The 19,392-nt window shown below is 38.6% G+C and overlaps 1 protein-coding gene across 1 annotated transcript in view; it reads left to right on the forward strand.

The window, feature by feature from the left end:
* The first annotated feature begins 561 nt into the window (after nucleotides 1–561).
* The window catches only part of LSAMP (limbic system associated membrane protein), a 660,871-nt gene continuing 642,040 nt past the window's right edge, over nucleotides 562–19,392 (forward strand). The window contains exon 1 of the mRNA XM_007459652.1: nucleotides 562–1,176. Within this exon, the coding sequence (XP_007459714.1) occupies nucleotides 1,022–1,176 (155 nt within the window). The 5' untranslated portion in view covers nucleotides 562–1,021. The remainder of the gene's footprint in view (nucleotides 1,177–19,392) is intronic.

Consider the following 19,392-nt stretch of genomic DNA (forward strand, 5'->3'; position numbering starts at 1 on the left):
TTTGAAATCGACTTTGGCTTTTAATCTTAGACTCCACTGTCAAGTTTCTTCTGTTTTGCATTCCTCATCCCATCTTTCAGCACTGGTCCCCCTCCACCCCTCAGGCTTTCCTGTCCTCTGTTTCACTCGCTCCATCTGTCAAGGTTTGCCTTCTCTTGGCGTTCTCTTCATTTCTCCCTTTTCCTTCTTTCTCACTCTTTGCCTCTCCTTCCCTGGACTCTTTCTCCTGTTGTTTTACAGCTTGAGTCCCTCGCCTTTTCCCCCTTTCTCTTGCACGGCACCTCCAAGCTCCATTCCCTCTTCTTAAGGAAATCAGCCAGGCCTCAGATGGAGCTGTTGTCCTGACAACCTAAAGGCGCATCAGGCTTTCACTGAGGCTGGCGGCTGCTGAAGGGGGCAGTTGTGGAAAGCGAGGGGCCACGCTGAGGGGAGGGCAGAGGGGATGACTCCGGGGGGCTGTTGGAATCCGCGACGGGCGGGGGAGGTGCCAAGCGGAGGGAGGGCGAGAGGGAGGGACTGGAGGGAGAAACAGGAAGGGGAGGAGGGGGAGGGAGACTCTGGGCTGCTGCCGCTGCTGTGTGGGTTTCTTTACACTCGTTGGCAGGCTGGGTGCCGGCTCCCTCGCCCACCGGGAAAGTGGGTTACGGAGGCAAGAGGCTCAGCTCAGACGCTGGCAAAGGAGCATCCAGCCACAGAGAGACCAGAGAACACCTTCTTTTTGGCCGCCTTCTCTTCATCTTTTCTAGAGGGTTTTATATTTTGTACTCTCTCCTTTCAAATTTTGTGTCTTTGACTTTTCCCCACCTCTTCTCGGGTTTTTGAGGGCTTTGTTGAGTCTTAGAGGCAAAAGAGACTGAGCGAGGGAAAGAGAGAGGCAAAGTGGAAAGGACCACAAAACGGCAAAGCCCGTTACGCGTTTGCCGTGGATGAAAGCCCTCCGTTTGTAAAGCCCTCTCGGCGAGCAGCAGGCCCACGCACATCCTCCAGAGTAGCCCGCGACCCGCACCTCGGCGTGGCTACCATGGTCGCCAGAGTTCAGCCTGATCGGAAACAGTTGCCGCTGGTCCTACTGAGATTGCTCTGCCTTCTTCCCACAGGACTGCCCGTTCGCAGCGTGGATTTTAACCGAGGCACCGACAACATCACCGTGAGGCAGGGGGACACGGCCATCCTCAGGTAGGGCTTTCGGGCAACTTTTCTGTGGCGCTTAAGAGTGTGTGTGTTCTCCATGAACTCCAGCTCCTGATGCTGCAGGCTTGTGCTGTGTGTGTGCGTGTGTACGGGTGTGTGCGTGTGTCTGCGCGCCTTTTACAGACTGGTCGAGGTATCTGCCAGCAAATTTCAAGGGGATTCTGGTCACTGTCAAGGATCAGCAGGGTTGGTTAAATGTTGTTTAGTTCCTAGGATCTAGCTTCTCTTGCTGAGAAAGGCTAATTTCATCAATGGTGTTAGTGACATTTGGGCAGTGTTTTTGCTTTTGTGATTGCAGATGCTTTGTACTTAAGAGTTTTGTTGGGGTTCCTTAACTGAGAAAGAAGAGTTTGTTGAATTATGGCTCTCAGAGAATGGTGCACAGTATTGCATTCTCCGTGGTGTATGTGTGTTTGTACGTGTGGATACGTACAAAAAGCCTCTCGCTCTGCCCAGCAATAGTTTGGATAGGAGACTTTCCGTAAGGATCTGCTAATTGACATGGAGGGCAATAAATCAATCTTAGAACTTTGGTTGATTACTGAGCCTTTTCTGGAATGTGGATAGAAATCAACACAAGAATGAACAGAAGGAAAAAGAAAAAAAAAGGAACTTTTGCCAAATTGCTAATATTTAAGAATAGGAATGTTAAGCACAGAGGTTAGGAAAGAATTAACCTGGCATTAAATGGATATTTCAAATTGATTATTGACCTCAGCGTCTTATCTCTGTGCAGCTGTGCCAAACTCCTAAATATAATTTGGGATTGAAATTTGGAAAGGAAGAGTCCCAAGTCCTTGGAGTTTGACCCCTGTAAGGGACAGTGAGCTGGAGAAACTCAGATGGAACCTAGCCATAATTCTGTTTCTAAAGAGCTGCTAGCCTGTTTTCCTGTGTTTCTTTTCTCTCTTTCCCCTCACCATCCACTGCATATACTCCTTGGCCTTTTTTATAGCTTTCCTTGAATTTCTATCAGATACTAAAAATGAATGAATGAATGAATGAATGAATAATGAAAGAAAATGTTCTCCTTGGAGATCTTTTAAAATCTCATTTCATCCAAATGAAATGACCTAATGTCAGTCTGTCTCTCTGGCTAATATTGTTTGTTGTGGCAATAAAAAGCAGTATCTGATAGAAAAGAAGCATCTAATCTGTGTGCAAGGAGCTGAATAGTGCATAAACCCTGGGGCATCGGGGAGCAGTTCTATAGCAGAGCTGCCTACAGCAGCAAAGTTTTCTTTCCTTTTCTCAGAAATAAATTTGGTTGGCTGTCACAGTGTCCTGCTTTGGGATCTCTTGCCTTGTTAAAGAGGGATGTGTGGGTTGTGTGTTGCGGTGTGTGTATGTTGCTGCGGAGTATAAAAACTAAGAAAATCCTAATGTGTAAGTGCTCCTGTCTTCATTTCCTGAGCATTGCGTTATTATGAATCCCAAAGATCCTACCATCCAAAGCATTTTTTCCCTTCTAGCTCTCTCCAGCCCTGTGAAACCTGCATGTGTGATTTATCCACATGGAGTAATAAGATTTATAGAGTAATTTATCTGTTTGCAAAGGGATTTGGACATGATGCAGAAAATATTTTCACAAACACATAAGCATGCCATGTCAACTGCTAGCGTTCATATTCCCTAACATCATTAACCCTTTGCAAGTGAAGCACTCTATATAAATTTATGCTATTCTTAACAAGATTTGTTTTCACTGATTATAAGAATGAATATGGGAAAAGTGAATACTCTGGGTGTATAAGTTTTTATGTTAATGTCCATGAACTTTGTAAGGTCTTTCTAAGTCAGCATCACCTATATCTTAAGCTATAGTTATCAAAGAGTTAGATAAGCATGTAAATGTTAATTTAGAAGAAAGAAGGTATTCTTATATTTTTGTACATTGTATGCATACAACTCTATGTCTATGAGAGGCAGTCTTACTACATAAATATCTATATATGATATATACGTGCTTCTGTGTGTCTATAGCTCAAAAGAAATGGAGTTTTTAAGCATTACACTTTAGTAGACATTGCAGTATGGAAATGGGGTGGGTAGTGAGCACAGAGAATAAATGTAGAAGCAGTCATTCCCTGGGAAAGAGAAGATAGACCAACAGAGCATGCAGAGAAGTCACCTGTGAGAGCCCACTGCTTTCCCAGACCTCACCTAATGTGCCCTCTTTTTTGTTTCCTTTGCCTTGGACAAGGCTTTATTTCTGGGTTGGTGGAGCTCTATCAGAAGTAACTATGGAGAGAGTTCCCTTTGTTTTTCGTAGCTGACCTTCTTCTCAGTCTCTTTAACTGAATCCAGTAAAGCTTTGTGGGTCAGTTTGCTGGTGAAGATTGGCACTCTTGCTTTCTGTTTTCAAGTCTAGCCTGGGAAAGCCTTGCTTCCACTTTATTTTTGACATTTTACTGGGAGCATGAGCCTCCAGGGGAGGAGAGGCAGGAGAACTTGGTTCGTTGGAAGGCACAGTAGATGTTTGGCACTGAGAAAGTGAAATGGCAAGGGGGAAAAAAATCCTGTCTCAGTGAGTCTGTGGCCCTGAATGATCTGAAATGGCAACAGGAAAGAACGGAGGTTTGTAATTCTGGTGGTCCAGTGACAGGAGTTTGGCCGACTGTCCCCAAAACATTTACCTTTACTGCCTTACTTCCATGAAACAAGTGCTTTTGGGGGGGGGGGCGGGAATTGATGCTTACTTTTGTATAATTATGATCTTTGATGTAAATGTGCGTCTTGATAGGACAGTATATACTAGTCTTGGGGTCTTGCTCTGTAATTTCTGTCTTTTGGAAGAAAGAAAAGAAAGACTCTAGAATGAAGGTGATAAAACTAGGTGGAAAGAAAGACAATCTCATGTATACCAATCTAACCCTGTTGTTTCCCAGAAGGGATTCTAGATCTTTATGAGTGCCTTTATGAGATCCTTTAAGAGCTAAAGGAAACCACAGTACCATCTTCCATCTCAAAGGCAAAGGATCAAAGTGTGATTCACAGACGGGTGGCAGCCGCAGCAGCTCCTGGAGTGCCATCCTAAACCCTACTGAACCAGAATCTTCATTTCCATTTGTTTGCACAGTAAAGTATGAGACACAGTTACCCACAGGACTTTACTTGTGCGGAAGTCTCAGTTGCTTTTCTGAACGGAGCCCACCTGCCTCACTGCCACCCCCGCACAAGTGTAGTAGTTCATCAATTACTGGATAAGTTTCTAGCACTGGTCCTTCCAACCCTCTATCCTTGTACCCAGGCTCCCATAGGGATTCACTTCCTGGTTAATCTTGGCAGCTTGAAACCATATAGCTCTTTTGATAAATTAAGGGAAAAGTGAAAATAGTCTTCCAATCTGACCTTTAAAATTTCATTTTTAATAGTCCCACTAACTGTATTTTCAATATTAGCAGCATATGTCTGGAAAGATCATTATAAAATAATCCCAATATATCTGCTCATAAGGTAACTCTAAAAATTATATATACCTGCATATCTGGACATATTGCATAACTGCATATGTGGTAAAATCAGAGGATCCACACTAGTGTTGTGACTTTAAATATTTAAAATTGGCGGCATTGAAATTGCATTTATTTCACAATTCTGACCCTATTTGATGTTTTCAGGATATTATAATACCTTTTATGGTGATAACATTTTTACCATTTAAATGTAAATGTACCTAATAAGTGTTAGGTATAAGAAACTAAGTACCTAAGTTGAAAATAGTTAAATTTTTAGTTTTTCAAAATCTTTGGTCTTTTATTTCCTTGTTTGTTTCTACAGTAGGAGAAAAAGCAAAAACATTAAAAAGATGCGATTATTTGACAGTAAAATGTAAAAATTTTGTGCGACTTTTAAGAGAAAAATGGCTTCTCTTCTTTAAAGCATCTGGCACGCCTACATTCACAAAGAAACTGTCAACAATCAAACAAACTCCTGACACAGTGTGTGATTTTTCTACCTCTTATAATTATTCATTATTTGAAAACAAACTTTGTGGGCATGGGTCTATAGGGAGAGTTTGAGACAGTTATGAAGTTTTCTTTTTCTGTAGTTAACTCACTAAAGGTAATCAAAATTTATAGGTTCTTACTGATACTTTAAGGACTGTTCATTACCCATTAAGTCCTTTAACAAATATATGTGGTAAATAGTGGAGTAAAGTGTACTATATCTTGTCTAAGAATATGGCAGATTATATACGTTTTTAAAAGGATGTTTATGCACTTATGTCACTTGCTGTTCATTTATGTCCTGAGGAACACAGCAGACAAATCTCATGTGACAAATACAAACTGTGGTAATTTGTGTGTCTCTAAGTATGAAACACATACATACAACACATGTTAAGGTGATTGTTCTAGGTAATTTGACTTTGAATGGATTATTTTTAGAATCGTGGTGTGTGAACAACCAAAAATGACTGACTCATCCACTAAATCAGTTGGTGAGGGTTAAACATTTGTGTTTCTTGAGGCTGGTTCCACATAACAGCAAACTCAGGCAGAGGAAGGATTAGTGCATTTTGCTGTAGTCTTTGGGAGCTCCAAGTACAAATGTCTGTGAATCACCTGGTAGAAGGCTGCCTGAATGTGTGCTGGTCCCCCTCACTGTCATCACCTGAGCCCAAGAGAGCCTGCCCTTTCAGGCCACAGCTTATGGCCATTGGCCCTGTTCTCCTGTGAATGTCCTGCCTGTTACTTTGTACAACTCAGAAGAGCTAGGCTCTAATTTTGGATCTATCCTTGCATGCTACATGACTTTGAGAATGTCTCTTAAATATTTTGAACTTCAGTTTCATTTAAAAAATGATGAAATTACCTATTTTAGTTACTCTATGGGATTGTTTTAAAGAGCCCACAAGGGGTTAAAGTAGTTCACTTTGGTGAATTATAAACTGCTACATAAAGCATAAAGTGTTAGTGGTTTTTCAACTACATGTAGCCAGTTGTATAGACTTTAGGGGGCTCTTTTTTTTTAGACCAGAGTTTCTCGAACTTGAAGGTGTATCCAGATTACCTTGGGTGTTCGTGAAAACGAAGATTACCTGGCCCCCACCTTCAGGGTTTCTGACTCAGTTCTCTGGTAGGTGCTGAAGTCTACATTTGTAACATGTTCTCAGATGATGCTGATGCTGCAGGACCCAGCCACAGTTTGAGAACCACCAACTCTTGCTGCTAGAAGTGTGTTCTGTAGATGAGCATCTTCAGTATCATGTAGTCACTTGCTAAGTTCCAAAATCTCAGGGCCTATTCCAGACCTACAAAATCAGAATCTGCATTTTAACAAGATCCCAAGTGATTCATAAGCACATTAAAGTTGGAGAAATGCTGCTGTAGAGAGTTCACAACCATGGCTGCATGTTACACTCCACTGGAGGTCTTTTAAAAAACAATGAAGCCACATATCCCCTACTCTCAGAAATTCTGATTGAATTAGTTTGGGGTGGGGCTTGGACATAGGTATTTAAAAAATGATTCTGATATGTACACTGAGTTGAGAACTGCTGCTTTACTGGTTGAAAAATCTCTTTTACAAACCATGTTCAGGACAGCACTTACTAGACGTGTAGTAAAAAATTATAGTCATGTGTGTGGTTTGGGAAATATTTCAGCAAAGATGTGCAAATTCAACTGAGAGAGAGGAAAGAGATCCTCATAGATCCATTTCTTTAACCACACAATCTCATCCCTACAATGTCATGGAAAATGGAGTGGATGTTAAAATAATCCATATTATTTTAATGTGGTTCCGATTTACATAATATCTCTTGAAATAGCATTAAAGCTTGACTTTTTAAATCCTGTTGTTTGTGTTCGCTCTTTCATTTATGTTAGGCAAGACACAAAAGATACAAAACAGTTCTAGATTTTCTTTTTAAAGGGAGAAAAGAGACTATATTTAGTCAAGGAAAATATCTTTGGTCTTATTCAAACAGGCTTACTTCTGTGTACTTATGTTGTCATATCTGCCACAAATATGATTTTCAAAATATTAGCTAGATGTTTGTAGAATTCATTTCAACTCTACATGATGATGTCTACATGAAACTAATAGTCAAGTGTTTATGTCAAAGATAAAGGATTTTTTTTTTTTTTTTTTTGCGGTACGCCCACCTCTCACTGTTGTGGCCTCTCCCGTTGCGGAGCACAGGCTCCGGACGCCCAGGCTCAGCAGCCGTGGCTCAGGGGCCCAGCTGCTCCGCGGCATGTGGGATCTTCCTGGACCGGGGCACGAACCCGCGTCCCCTGCATCAGCAGGCGGACTCTCAACCACTGCGCCACCAGGGAAGCCCGATAAAGGATTTTTATCAAGGATATAAGTTCAGAATGTTCAACAAGTAGAGTCGTCCCATGGTATCTGTGGGAGGTTGGTTCCAAGACCCCCCTCAATACCAAAATCTGCAGATGCTCAAGTCCCTTGTATAAAATGGCATAGTATTTGCATGTAACGTATGCACATGCTCTAGTATACTTTAAATCATCTCTAGATTACTTATAACACCTAATATAATGTAAATGCTATGTAAAAAGTTGTAAATAAAATGTAAATGCTATGTAAATAGTTGCCAGTGCTCTGGCAAATTCAAGCTTTGCTTTTTGGAACTTTCTGGAATTTTTCTTCCAAATATTTTCAATCTGCAGTTGGTTTGAATCCGTGGATGCAGAATCCATGGATACAGAGGGCTGACTGTAGTCAGAAGACCAAGATCTAAACATCTTGAAATAGTCTGATCTATTAAATAAGTAAAAGTGATAGTTACTTGGCCTACTACGCACGCAAGCTATTTTTATGATCAGATGAGATACTATGTATCCAAGTGTTCTGTAAACTATAAAATGTAAGCTCTTAATTAGATTATTATCATTATATTCACAGTAGGAAATAACTTTTATAAAATTAGAAAACAATAAAATAAGCTTTTTATTTTTATTTCTATGGTTAAGTTTGGCCATTTGGTCTAAGATGGCCATTTCTTTTCAAGTCCTTTAAAGTCATATGTATCTTATAGTTGAGTTTGTTATCAGGAGTGCAGGATGAGTGAACACATTTTTATAGTCACCTGTAATCAAAACATAATCTCAAGTTAATGAATGATTAAGCTTCGCTGAAGAAAACACTTTGCTTCAGAATTTGTTAATTACTATAGGGTAGATTTGTAGAAATTTAGAAGAGGAAAGTCCTTGGAGATTAGGCAGTCTATCATCTCACTTTAAAGAGATGTCACTGAGAGGAGAAAAATTTAGTTGGTTGTCTAAAGATTCAAGTGACCATTTGAGAACTAGATTCATGTCTCCTATTTCTCATTTCAGAGATCTTTATTCCAAATAAAGAGCTGAAAATTATCTTCTTGGTTTTCATGTTATAACATGATATACCTTTTTTTTTTGAAATTGTAAGCTATTTTTTAATTTCTTCCTCATGCTTTTATGTTTCCAAATTTTCTATGATGAATAAATATTATTTTTAAAGCAAAGAAAGGAAAGAAAATGAAATATGAGTTAGCCAGTGGTCAATAAATATCTACTGATCATCTACTCAATGTCAGGCACTACATCAATGACATTCAATGCAATAAGACTCTTCCTGAAACTATTTTTTTTTTTAACATCTTTTTTTTTTTTTTTTTTTTTTTTAACATCTTTATTGGGGTATAATTGCTTTACAATGGTGTGTTAGTTTCTGCTTTATAACAGAGTGAGTCAGTTATACATATACATATGTTCCCATATCTCTTCCCTCTTTGTCTCCCTCCCACCCTCCCTATCCCACGCCTCTAGGTGGTCACAAAGCACTGAGCTGATCTCCCTGTGTTATGTGGGTGCTTCCCACTAGCTGTCTAGTAGTATATATAAATCCAGGCCAATCTCTCACTTCGTCCCAGCTTACCCTTCCCGCTTCCCCTCCCTGTGTCCTCAGGTCCATTCTCTACGTCTGCGTCTTTATTCCTGTCCTGCCACTAGGTTCTTTAGAACCATTTTTTCTTTCATTTTTTTTTTTTTTGGATTCCATATGTATGTGTTAGCATATGGTATTTGTATTTCTCTTTCTGACTTACTTCACTCTGTATGACAGTCTCTAGGTCTATCCACCTCATTACAAATAGCTCAATTTCGTTTCTTTTTATGGCTGAGTAATATTCCCTTGTATATATGTGCCACATCTTCTCTATCCATTCATCTGTCGATGGACACTTAGGTTGCTTCCATGTCCTGGCTATTGTAAATAGAGCTGCAATGAACATTGTGGTACATGACTCTTTTTGAGTTATGGTTTTCTCAGGGTATATGTCCAGTAGTGGGATTGCTGGGTCATATGGTAGTTTTATTTGTAGTTTTTTAAGGAACCTCCATACTGTTCTCCATAGTGGCTGTATTAATTTACATTCCCACCAACAGTGCAAGAGGGTTCCCTTTTCTCCACACCCTCTCCAGCATTTACTGTTGGTAGAGTTTTTGATGATGGCCATTCTGACCAGTGTGAGATGATATCACACTGTGGTTTTGATTTGCATTTCTCTAATGATGAATGATGTTGAGCATTCTTTCATGTGTTTGTTGGCAATCTGTATATCTTCTTTGGAGAAATGTCTATTTAGGTCTTCTGCCCATTTTTGGATTGGGTTTTTTTGGTTGTTTTTGATATTGAGCTGCATGAGCTGCTTGTAAATTTTGGAGATTAATCCTTTGTAAGTTGCTTCATTTGCAATTATTTTCTGCCATTCTGACGGTTGTCTTTTCGCCTTGTTTATGGTTTCCTTTGCTGTGCAGAAGCTTTTAAGTTTTATTAGGTTCCATTTGTTTATTTTTGTTTTTATTTCCATTTCTCTAGGAGGTCATGATATGCCATTTTTTACCCGCCTAAAAAATTATGCTAGTCTCCTATGATTTGTCCCTCTTGGAGACCCAACTAGGATGGCTTCAGTGAGGTTGTGGTCTCAGTTGGCAGGCTCTCCTTTGCACAGGCTCAAAGGGTATTCTACCCATTGCAGACACTGTAGATTGTATCATATTCTTTCAGGAAGGTAGAACTTTTCTTTTCTAATTTGTACAAAAGTTACTTTTGGCTAAAATTGGGACTGATTGTGTTAAATTGGGAGGAACTGGAAATAGATCTAGACCTGTCTCTTGGGATGGCAGAGGCACTGCTGCAGGTGCCTGGGGAGTTTCTGGTGTGACATGCAGGACAAGGTCTCATGAAGCTTTCTTGGCAGGTGAGCGGCGGAGCCAAGGAAGGTACAACATGGTACACAAAGAAAAAGGGCAGAGCACAGTCAGGGGAAAATAACAGGTCAACAGCTTTTCGTGAGCTCCCCATTGGAGGCAGGCAGTGTTAAGGGAGTTCTGTCAGCTCCTAGTAGAGACTCAGTCTCAAGACTGAGGCTCAGAGGAAAAACAGAGTCCTTGTCTTAAGGGCTGGCTTGAACAGGGCAGAGAACTCAGTAATAAGGGATATTCCTCAGACATATTACCAAGATAGGTAACTTGGTCAAGGAGTAAAAGAGAGGGATGTAGTCGCTAGAACTGAAGCTCTGTGTCAAAGCTATTGTAACAAGGGGTGACATGGAGATGCATCTCAGAGTGCTGAGCCCCATCTTTTTAAACTCTTGCTGTATAAGTTCAGGATCATAAAACCTGGTCCAGCTTTGTGAGGTAAAGGTGAAGGCAAACGTCTGAAATGAAGTAGGAATTGACACTCCTTAGACCTTCCAAACTCCAGGTAGTTCGCAGAACCATGGACCCGAGCTCACCTGACTATCCCAGACTTGTTGTTTTCCAGTATCAATCTAGAAATGTCACCAGATCCTTCAAAGGCTTCTCATCATCTACAACATGAAGGCAGAGCTCCTTAGCTTGGATAACTCCCCATGACCTGCTACCTCACTGTGTCCACTAGTTCAGAACCACTTACAGTTGGCGCTCATGAGCATGCTAGTGTGTGTGCACACACAGTGCTGGTTCTTACCTTTCTTCATGATGCTCTCTCTGCCTGGAACCTCTTCCGCCTCTCCACCCCTCTCACCATACTTCTTTGCTAGGTTGCCTCTTTGCCGCTCTTTCAAGGTTCAAGGTTAGTTCTGGTGCTATCTAATTCAAGTAATCTTCCATAATTTTCCCAAAGTGGGCTAAGTACCTTATTTATTATTGCTGATAGCTTCTCTGCATACCTCCCCTTCAGCTTAACTGAGATACAGTTGACAGATAAAATTTCATATACTTAAGGTATACAGAAGGATGATTTGATATATGTACCAATTGTGAAATGATTACTAAAATCAAGCTAATTGACATATCCGTCACCTCATACAGTTATCTTTGCGTGTGTGTGTGTGGTGAGAACACCCAAAATCGACTCTGCTAGCAAACTTCAAATATACAATACATTATTAACCATAGTCACCATGCTGTACTTTAGATCCCCAGAAATTACTCATCTTATGATTGAAAGTTTGTACCCTTTGACTAATATCTCCCCAATTCTGCCACCCCTCAAGCCCCTGACAGTCACCATTCTACTTTCTGCCTCTCTGACTTTGACATTTTTAGAGTCTGCATATAAGTGAGATAATGCAGAACTTATTTTTCTCTGTCTAGCTTATTTCACTTAGCATACTGTCCTCCAGGTTTATTCACATTGTCACAGATGGCAGGATTTTCTTCTTTTTTATAGCTGAATAATATTCCATTGTGTGTATCTAGATATAGGTGTAGGTTTCATACTTTCTTTATCCATTCATACATTAGTGAATGCTTAGGTTGTTTCCATATCTCAGCTATTTTGAATAATGCTGCAAAGGATACAGAAGTGCAGGTGTCTCTTTGAGATACTAATTCTGTTTCCTTCAAAAATATACCCAGAAATGAGGTAACTGCAGTATATGCATACCTCAGTGTAGCATTTACTACACTTAAAAATTATATTCACTTGTATCTTGCTTCAGATGTACTATCAGCCCTTCAAAGGCAGGTGTTTCATCTGCTTTACCTTTTCATTCCAGAATTTAGCTTAGTACCTACAGGTGCTCAGATAAATATTTGCTCACTGAATTGAACAGAGAGGGATAGTCATACTATAAATCAAGCAGGGCAGAAATTTATTTATAAAAGAGGAAATAAATTAGGAGACATGGATGAAGGAAGTTATGTTAGTGGTGAAATCAACCACCCCTGGAGTGATTGTGGATGTGTGGTTGAAGAAGACATAGTAAAATAAGAGATTGATTCTCTTCTGATCGTTAGTAGGGTGGATTAGGGGGTTTGGCTGGAGATACTTTGAACATGCCCTGTTGCAGCTACTCTATTTGGGGATGGCTTTCTAGAGAAGGTCAAAGAGGGTTTTTTTTTTTTTTAGGAGAATCCCAAAGCTTCAGTCACAGGGGCCCAGACAAATTATGCTCCTTCCTCTGACAGATTAGCAGCTCTGACAGAGCTAAGAGTCACTCAGTGCTCCTGAAGTGAGGCATGTCCACTGTCTGAAGAGTGAGCTCAGCCTCACACGGAGCTGTAAGAGAAGGGATATACTTTCCGGGAACTGCTGAGACTTTCTCCCTCTGGCGGTGGCTGTGGACTTTCAGGGGCTAAGTTGGGGATTTGGGAGCAGGATTGTTGTGCAACAGGTATATTCACCTGATCTGTTCTACTTTGTTGTGAAATGAGGCAAGGGGCAGATCACTCACATTCATTTGACTCAAAGTAATTATTCATACTGAACAATGATGCTTACCTGAGTTTTGCAGTGTAGGGTTCATTACTCAGTCCTGGAGAAATTCCAACTTGAATGTACAATGGGCTTTGTAATAATCCCAAATTCCCTTTTGTGCATCTTGCCATAATGCACAAGGGCATTATTTGTATTAGGTCAGAGGGAAAATGCAACCCAGTTTCTCATACAATAATGCATTAATATTTATTCCTTTATAATTTTTGATGATGCATTTCTATATTGGATGTTTATATCTTGAAGTTATCTAAGTTAGTAACATCCCTTCTCAAGTTGTGCTTTAGACATGCTACTGTTTGCCACACTACCTTTCTAGGAACAAAAGATAACAACGAAAGTGATGCAGTTCAGTACTAAGTCATGAATAGCCAAAATACACATGAAAATACTAAATGAGAAAAATAATTGGTTTCCTTATTTCTAATCTTTGTGTTTCTTCAGTCACACCTCGTTCTAGCATATCTACATCAGGGCTATTTATTTTATGGGGTTTAAGCCACATACAGTTGCCAATTTGTGGCTGATCTTCATCTTGAGATAACCACAGATTGCTGTCATCTTGTGTATGTTCATGGTGCGATTGCATGAGCATATCTTACGATCAGCATTTTCTGTTGCTGAATCATTAACTTAGCAGATGAATGGATTTTTCTTTGACTTTCTTGTTGACCTCTATTCTTCTGTGTATCTTTTGTGGCTGTAATCTGATGAACTAATATCTAATATCATCACCATGACAAGGAACTGCCTAAAGTCAATAGGATATTACTAGATTAGAGAAATTTCTAGATTGAACATCAAGAGATTTAGACTTTAGTTCCAGAAAACCTATTGTCTATAGAAAGTTGGGAATTAGCCTCCATAGTTTCAACTCCAAAATTGTTATAATTCCTACTTGCCTGTTAAACAAAGATGTTGGTCTGGTAAAGTGACATTATGTTTTTGAATATGGTTGAGTAAATCAGATGAAATGCATGATGTTATAAATGAGATGATGATATGCTCAAATTAAAAAAAATAATAAACTCCTACATTATTTTATAAATGTCATAGTTTAGGAAACAAAAATATTTTTGCATGAATGCCTTAATTCTTGTATAAAAATAAAACAATTCAAAATACAGTTCTTCTAAAAATAACAGTATGTATTTATACAGAATCTGTTATGTGTAAACAATTTGTGTCACAAATGTACTTAATCTATATTGTATAGATTTTTATTTTATTTTTAATTTTTTCAGCATATATTTATAATTATATATAGAAAGTAAAAGCATACATGTGCCTTTTATATGTACATAAAATTTACATACACAAAATATAAATGTGAATATTATTGTGAACTTGGGTCATAGCACACTTTAATAGGAGCCTAATTAATTTGATGGACTAATAATTGGGGAAGTTTATTTCAGAAAACCAAATTTTCCAGGTTTTCAAGGATGTGGACAGATATAATATATAAGTATCACATGATGGCTTTCTTAATTGGCTTGGTTAATATGTTTTATTTTTAATTGATCGTTATGCAACAGCTAAAATTATCTTGTAAGAGAAGCCAGACATAATATTTCTTGTTTCTGTTATATCTTTGTTATCATATAGCCCCTAAAAAGTAAAATCTTATAGCGTTTTTCCTACTTGTATTAAAGAATAGAAATTAATACTGTCTTAGCTAAATGAGAAATAACTTAAAAAATTAAAATCAATTCTTTGTGATCTCAGTTCCAGACTAAATTTCTATTTTCTTTCATTCTCAGTCACCAAAAGATCTAGTGATCTGTTAACTAGCATTCCTAATGAAGATGAGAAACTGGCCACTTAAAGAAGAATAAGAATTTAAATTAAATTTCAATTTTTTATCAAGGAAAATGATCATAATTCGGTTTTTATATCCTTTTCAATGTTAAAGACCCAAGGCATATTAAGAAATGATTAGGGTAATATAAACAAGTTCGGCTATAAGACTCATATGTATGAAACCTAGGTCACTAAAATAACTTGATAGCATGATTGTAGAAATACTATTACTAACATCTGAAAACCTGTAGAGAACAAAAGCTGTTTCACAGTATTGGTGACATACAATATTGTCTTAGTTATAAGTAAAATGGGAAAATAATATTAAATCAGCAACAATGACAACAAAAGTCTAAATGTTAGAATATTTTGAAAAGGAAGCAGTGATCACTAGGAGCCAACCTGGGTCCCCTGGGAACAAACTGTAACATGGTCAATCAATTTCCTTAAAACAAATAAAATTCCATATTGGTACATCAGGGAAATGCCATTCACTCTGAGTATCTGTGTTTTGACAGGTTTCTCCTGATAGACTTATGAACAGATTATGAGGTCCATAATGAGCTAGATTTTTGTTTCAGTTGATTGAAGAATCATGACAAAAGAACTGATTGATGGTGGTTGTCTTTGGCCATCTTCAATATTGGATAAAAACATAGGAAGCAAACTTTCTACTATGTGTATGACACATAGATAAAAGGATTTTCTTTGTTGACAGGATTATAAGGTGAAAATTGGTGCAAGCTATAGGGAGGCAAATCGTAGCTCTCTATAAAAAGGAAAATTATTTGTGTGTGTGTGTGTGTGTGTGTGTGTGTGTGTGTGTGTTTGTACCATGTCTCATTCAAAAAAATAAAAGAGATAAGGAAAGGAAGAAAGAAAGAAAAGAGAGATTAAAGAAAAGCAAAGAATTTAGGGTAGTTTATACTTTAAACAGAACATCATTTAAATAAGCAAATCAGTTTGAATGATTTTTAAAAGATAAATTTTTTTTCTTTTTAATGACATAATGGAAATAACAAGCTTCTGAGCCAGGAGACCTAACTCCAAGTATCACCTCTATAAATTACCAGCTTTGTAAATATGGGCAAATCATTTATCCTTACTGGGCCTCAAGACCTTTATTTATAAAATGAAATGATAATATTTACCTTCTTATACCAGAAGGTTATTATAAGAATAAAATAAGAATGATCTACAATTCCTGTTGGTTCTCCATATCTGTGGGTTCTGCATCCATGGATTCAATCAACTGTGGGTAGAAAATACTTTTTAAAAATTTCAGAAAGTTCTAAAAGCAAAACTTGAATTTGCCAAAGCACTGGCAATGATTTGCATAGCATTTACATTGTATTTACAACTATTTACAAATTACTTACATAGTATTACTTATTCTAAGTAATCTAGAGATGATTTAAAGTATATGGGAACATGTGTGTAGGTTATATGCAAATACTATACCATTTTTATATAAGGGACTTGAGCATCTATTGATTTCAGTACCCACGGAGGGTCCTGGAATAATCCTCTGTGGATACCTACAGACAACTCTATATAGTCTACCCTTGAACAATGTGTGGGTTAGGGGCCCTGAACCTCAGCAAAGTCAAAAATCCACCTCTGTGTAGTTGGTTCCTCTGTATCCTAAGTTCCTCTGTATCTGCATCTGCAGATTCAACCAACCAAGGATTATGTAGTACTGTACTACTTACTATTGAAAAAATACAAGTATAAGTGGACCCGTGCAGTTCAAACACATGTTTTTCAAGGGTCAACTGTATATACATATCTATAGGTATATATGTGCTTATTTTATAAATGTCATTTGCTGTTCTGCCAAGTGGAATAGATTTCCTTGTGAAGAAGTAAGATTTTAGTCATTTTGTATTTAAGCAGAGGACAGGTAACCACTACTGAGAAATATTGTTGTTATTATTTTTAAAAAATAAATTTATTTATTTATTTATTTAATTTATCTTTGGCTTTGTTGAGTCTCCGTTGCTGCGTGCGGGCTCTCTCTAGTTGTGGCGAGCGGGGGCCACTCCTCGCTGCAGTGCATGGACCTCCCATTGTGGCGGCTTACCCCGTTGCAGAGCACGGGCTGTAGGCAAGCGGGCTTCAGTAGTTGTGCCACGTGGGCTCAGTAGTTGTGGCTCGCAGGCTCTAGAGTGCAGGCTCAGTAGTTGTGGCGCCCGGGCTTAGTTGCTCCGTGGCATGTGGAATCCTCCCGGACCAGGGCTCGAACCCGTGTCCCCTTCATTGGCAGGCTGGTTCCCAACCACTGCACCACCAGGGAAGCCCCTGAGAAATACTATTACAAAAAAAACCCTTTATGTAGTAGAAGGTTGAAGTTGATTTCTCAATGTCTCTGCTACTGCTATTCTGTGATATTCTGAATTTCTACTCTATAGTTTATTTTATGTATGTTTATATTTTATTTTTGCTGGCATCCCTTTATAACTTTGATTGCTTATGAAGAATTCCATTCAGAACTGAATTCTCTAATCATTTTCCTCTGGGTTTTAAAATTCATACCTTTACTACTTTCTTCCCACTGGAGGATTTGCAAACATTTCAAGAGAGAGGGGCTGCATTTCGTAAAAACAGAAGATCTACTTAGGTGTTGTATCTTCCTATGTTGAAGAATATCAAAATAAAATCTGATCTCAGAAAGATACTTTTGTATTCATGAAACTTCATAGAGTTTGATCAGGTCAAATGGTGACCTCACTGTTTCCATCTTTTGACTACCTCTATTACTTTGGCATGCATGTTAACATAATTTTGCCTGAAGTCCACCCTGTGGCCATCTTGCTGCCGTCTGAATTTAAAAATTATGAAAACAAATAAACTTATTTACAAAACAGAAACAGACTCACAGACTAAGAGAATGAACTTATGTTTACCAGGGGAGAAAGGTGCCAGGGAGAGTGATAGATTGGGAGTTTGGAATTGACATGTATACACTGCTATATTTAAAATAGATAAGGACCAACAGTAAAACATAAATAAATAAATAAAAGAAAAATTTTGAAAACAAGATTTTTTTTATGTTAACCTTCAGATCTTCAGCCTGTCTCAAACTCTTGGTCAACATGGCTGAAATTATTATGTCATTTGCTGCCCCAAAGAGTGAAACATGATTCTACCTCCAAATCTGTGCTTCCTGTTGGCTCTCTTCCTATACGGAGGCCTTAGGTACACTAGTCCTTGAATCTCTCCAATCTGTCTGAGCCCTGAAAGGACTCAGTCATCTCCCCACTAGTTGATGTAAAAGCCTTCCCTCTGCTGACTCTGCAGTCTCATTAGTGATGAATTCCATTAGAATGGAAGTGGGGTAGCAGTGACCATGGACTTTATTTGCTGGTGGGTAAATCTGTTATTCTGAAATTGAGGAATGGTCACTCCCTTACTTTTCATATCAAGTGCCGTCTCTGTAAGTGATGAAGCAGCAGAACTTGAACGTCTTATTTTCTGTTCTTGCAATTCAGATAACGTCTGCTGTCACTAAATATGAGGTCAGCCAACAAATGGCATCTATAGGTAAAACATGCTTCCGCCTCCCGCTGAACCTAGTCTCCTTCATCAACTTCAGCATTTTTGCTTTCTTATTTTCCGTAGGCATGTTTCCTTATTTTATCCTGTTTTTGTAAAATGACTACCTAAAAGTTCAACTGTTAAAATACATAAACAGCAATTACCAGGGTATGAAACCAGTCTCCTTCCTGTTGAGCTGACAGGTACTTAGCCAATTACTTTGTCATTGCCTTAGCAGTATTTATGGTGAAAGAAGCATTGATGCACGGCTTTGTCTGTGGAACCAGATGACTTTTAAATACATAGTGTGGCATTTTGGGTAATAGTTTTGAAAGAGCTCAGAATGTCCAAGCAAACAAAAGTGGAGATTTAAAGGGAGAAAGGAAAAGTCAGGGACAGGTTAGGGGCAAGCAGATGAGGGAAGGATCAGGTATCAGGATTCCAGTAGAACACAGATAGCCCCATTTCAAAGTGGGTTATCTGTGTCTAAAGGTGAAAGTATTTCCAAGAATGTCACAGTTTCCCAATGGAAAACCTGTGGATGCTAAAATAAAAATAGAGCTTGTTAAAAGATAATGACAAGGGATCCTAAGAATTATCTAACAAAGTCCTAAATATGTCAGAGTTAATTCCTTTTGGATAAAGTCTCAGTTTCATTCAGCTTTAGTGCCAAGAGGAAAGGTTTAGGCAATCAGTTCCCAAGCCCTAGTCTCTTAGGAAACTACGTAATCATTGCAAAGTGTCCAGACTTCCATACATACCTTAAGCATTATGTAGAGACATCCTATATCTCACGTGCGAATAAACTGCTGTTTTTCACATCTGCTGTAGACTCTATTATAATAAAAAGTGCATTAAAGATTTTCTGAATATATGATAGTTTAAAATTTTATTTTACTGGACAATTCCTCAGTTACAAAGAGGCAAGAAAATTTGTTTGATGATAAAAGCATCCTCTTATTTAGAAAGTTTGCAGACCATTCTACACTAGGTAAGGATAGGTCTACTCTACTCAGGTACGTTTGCCCATTGGCAAGTGAATCTGAGAACCTAGTGTTCAGAAAAGATCTGAGTTACTGAGGATCATCAACTGTTTTCCTATTAGAGGATAATTTAAATCTACAGATGAAATTGCTAAGGGAAAGA

The sequence above is a fragment of the Lipotes vexillifer genome, unplaced genomic scaffold, assembly GCF_000442215.2.
Source record: "Lipotes vexillifer unplaced genomic scaffold, Lipotes_vexillifer_v1.1 scaffold92, whole genome shotgun sequence".
Classification (NCBI taxonomy): domain Eukaryota; kingdom Metazoa; phylum Chordata; class Mammalia; order Artiodactyla; family Lipotidae; genus Lipotes; species Lipotes vexillifer.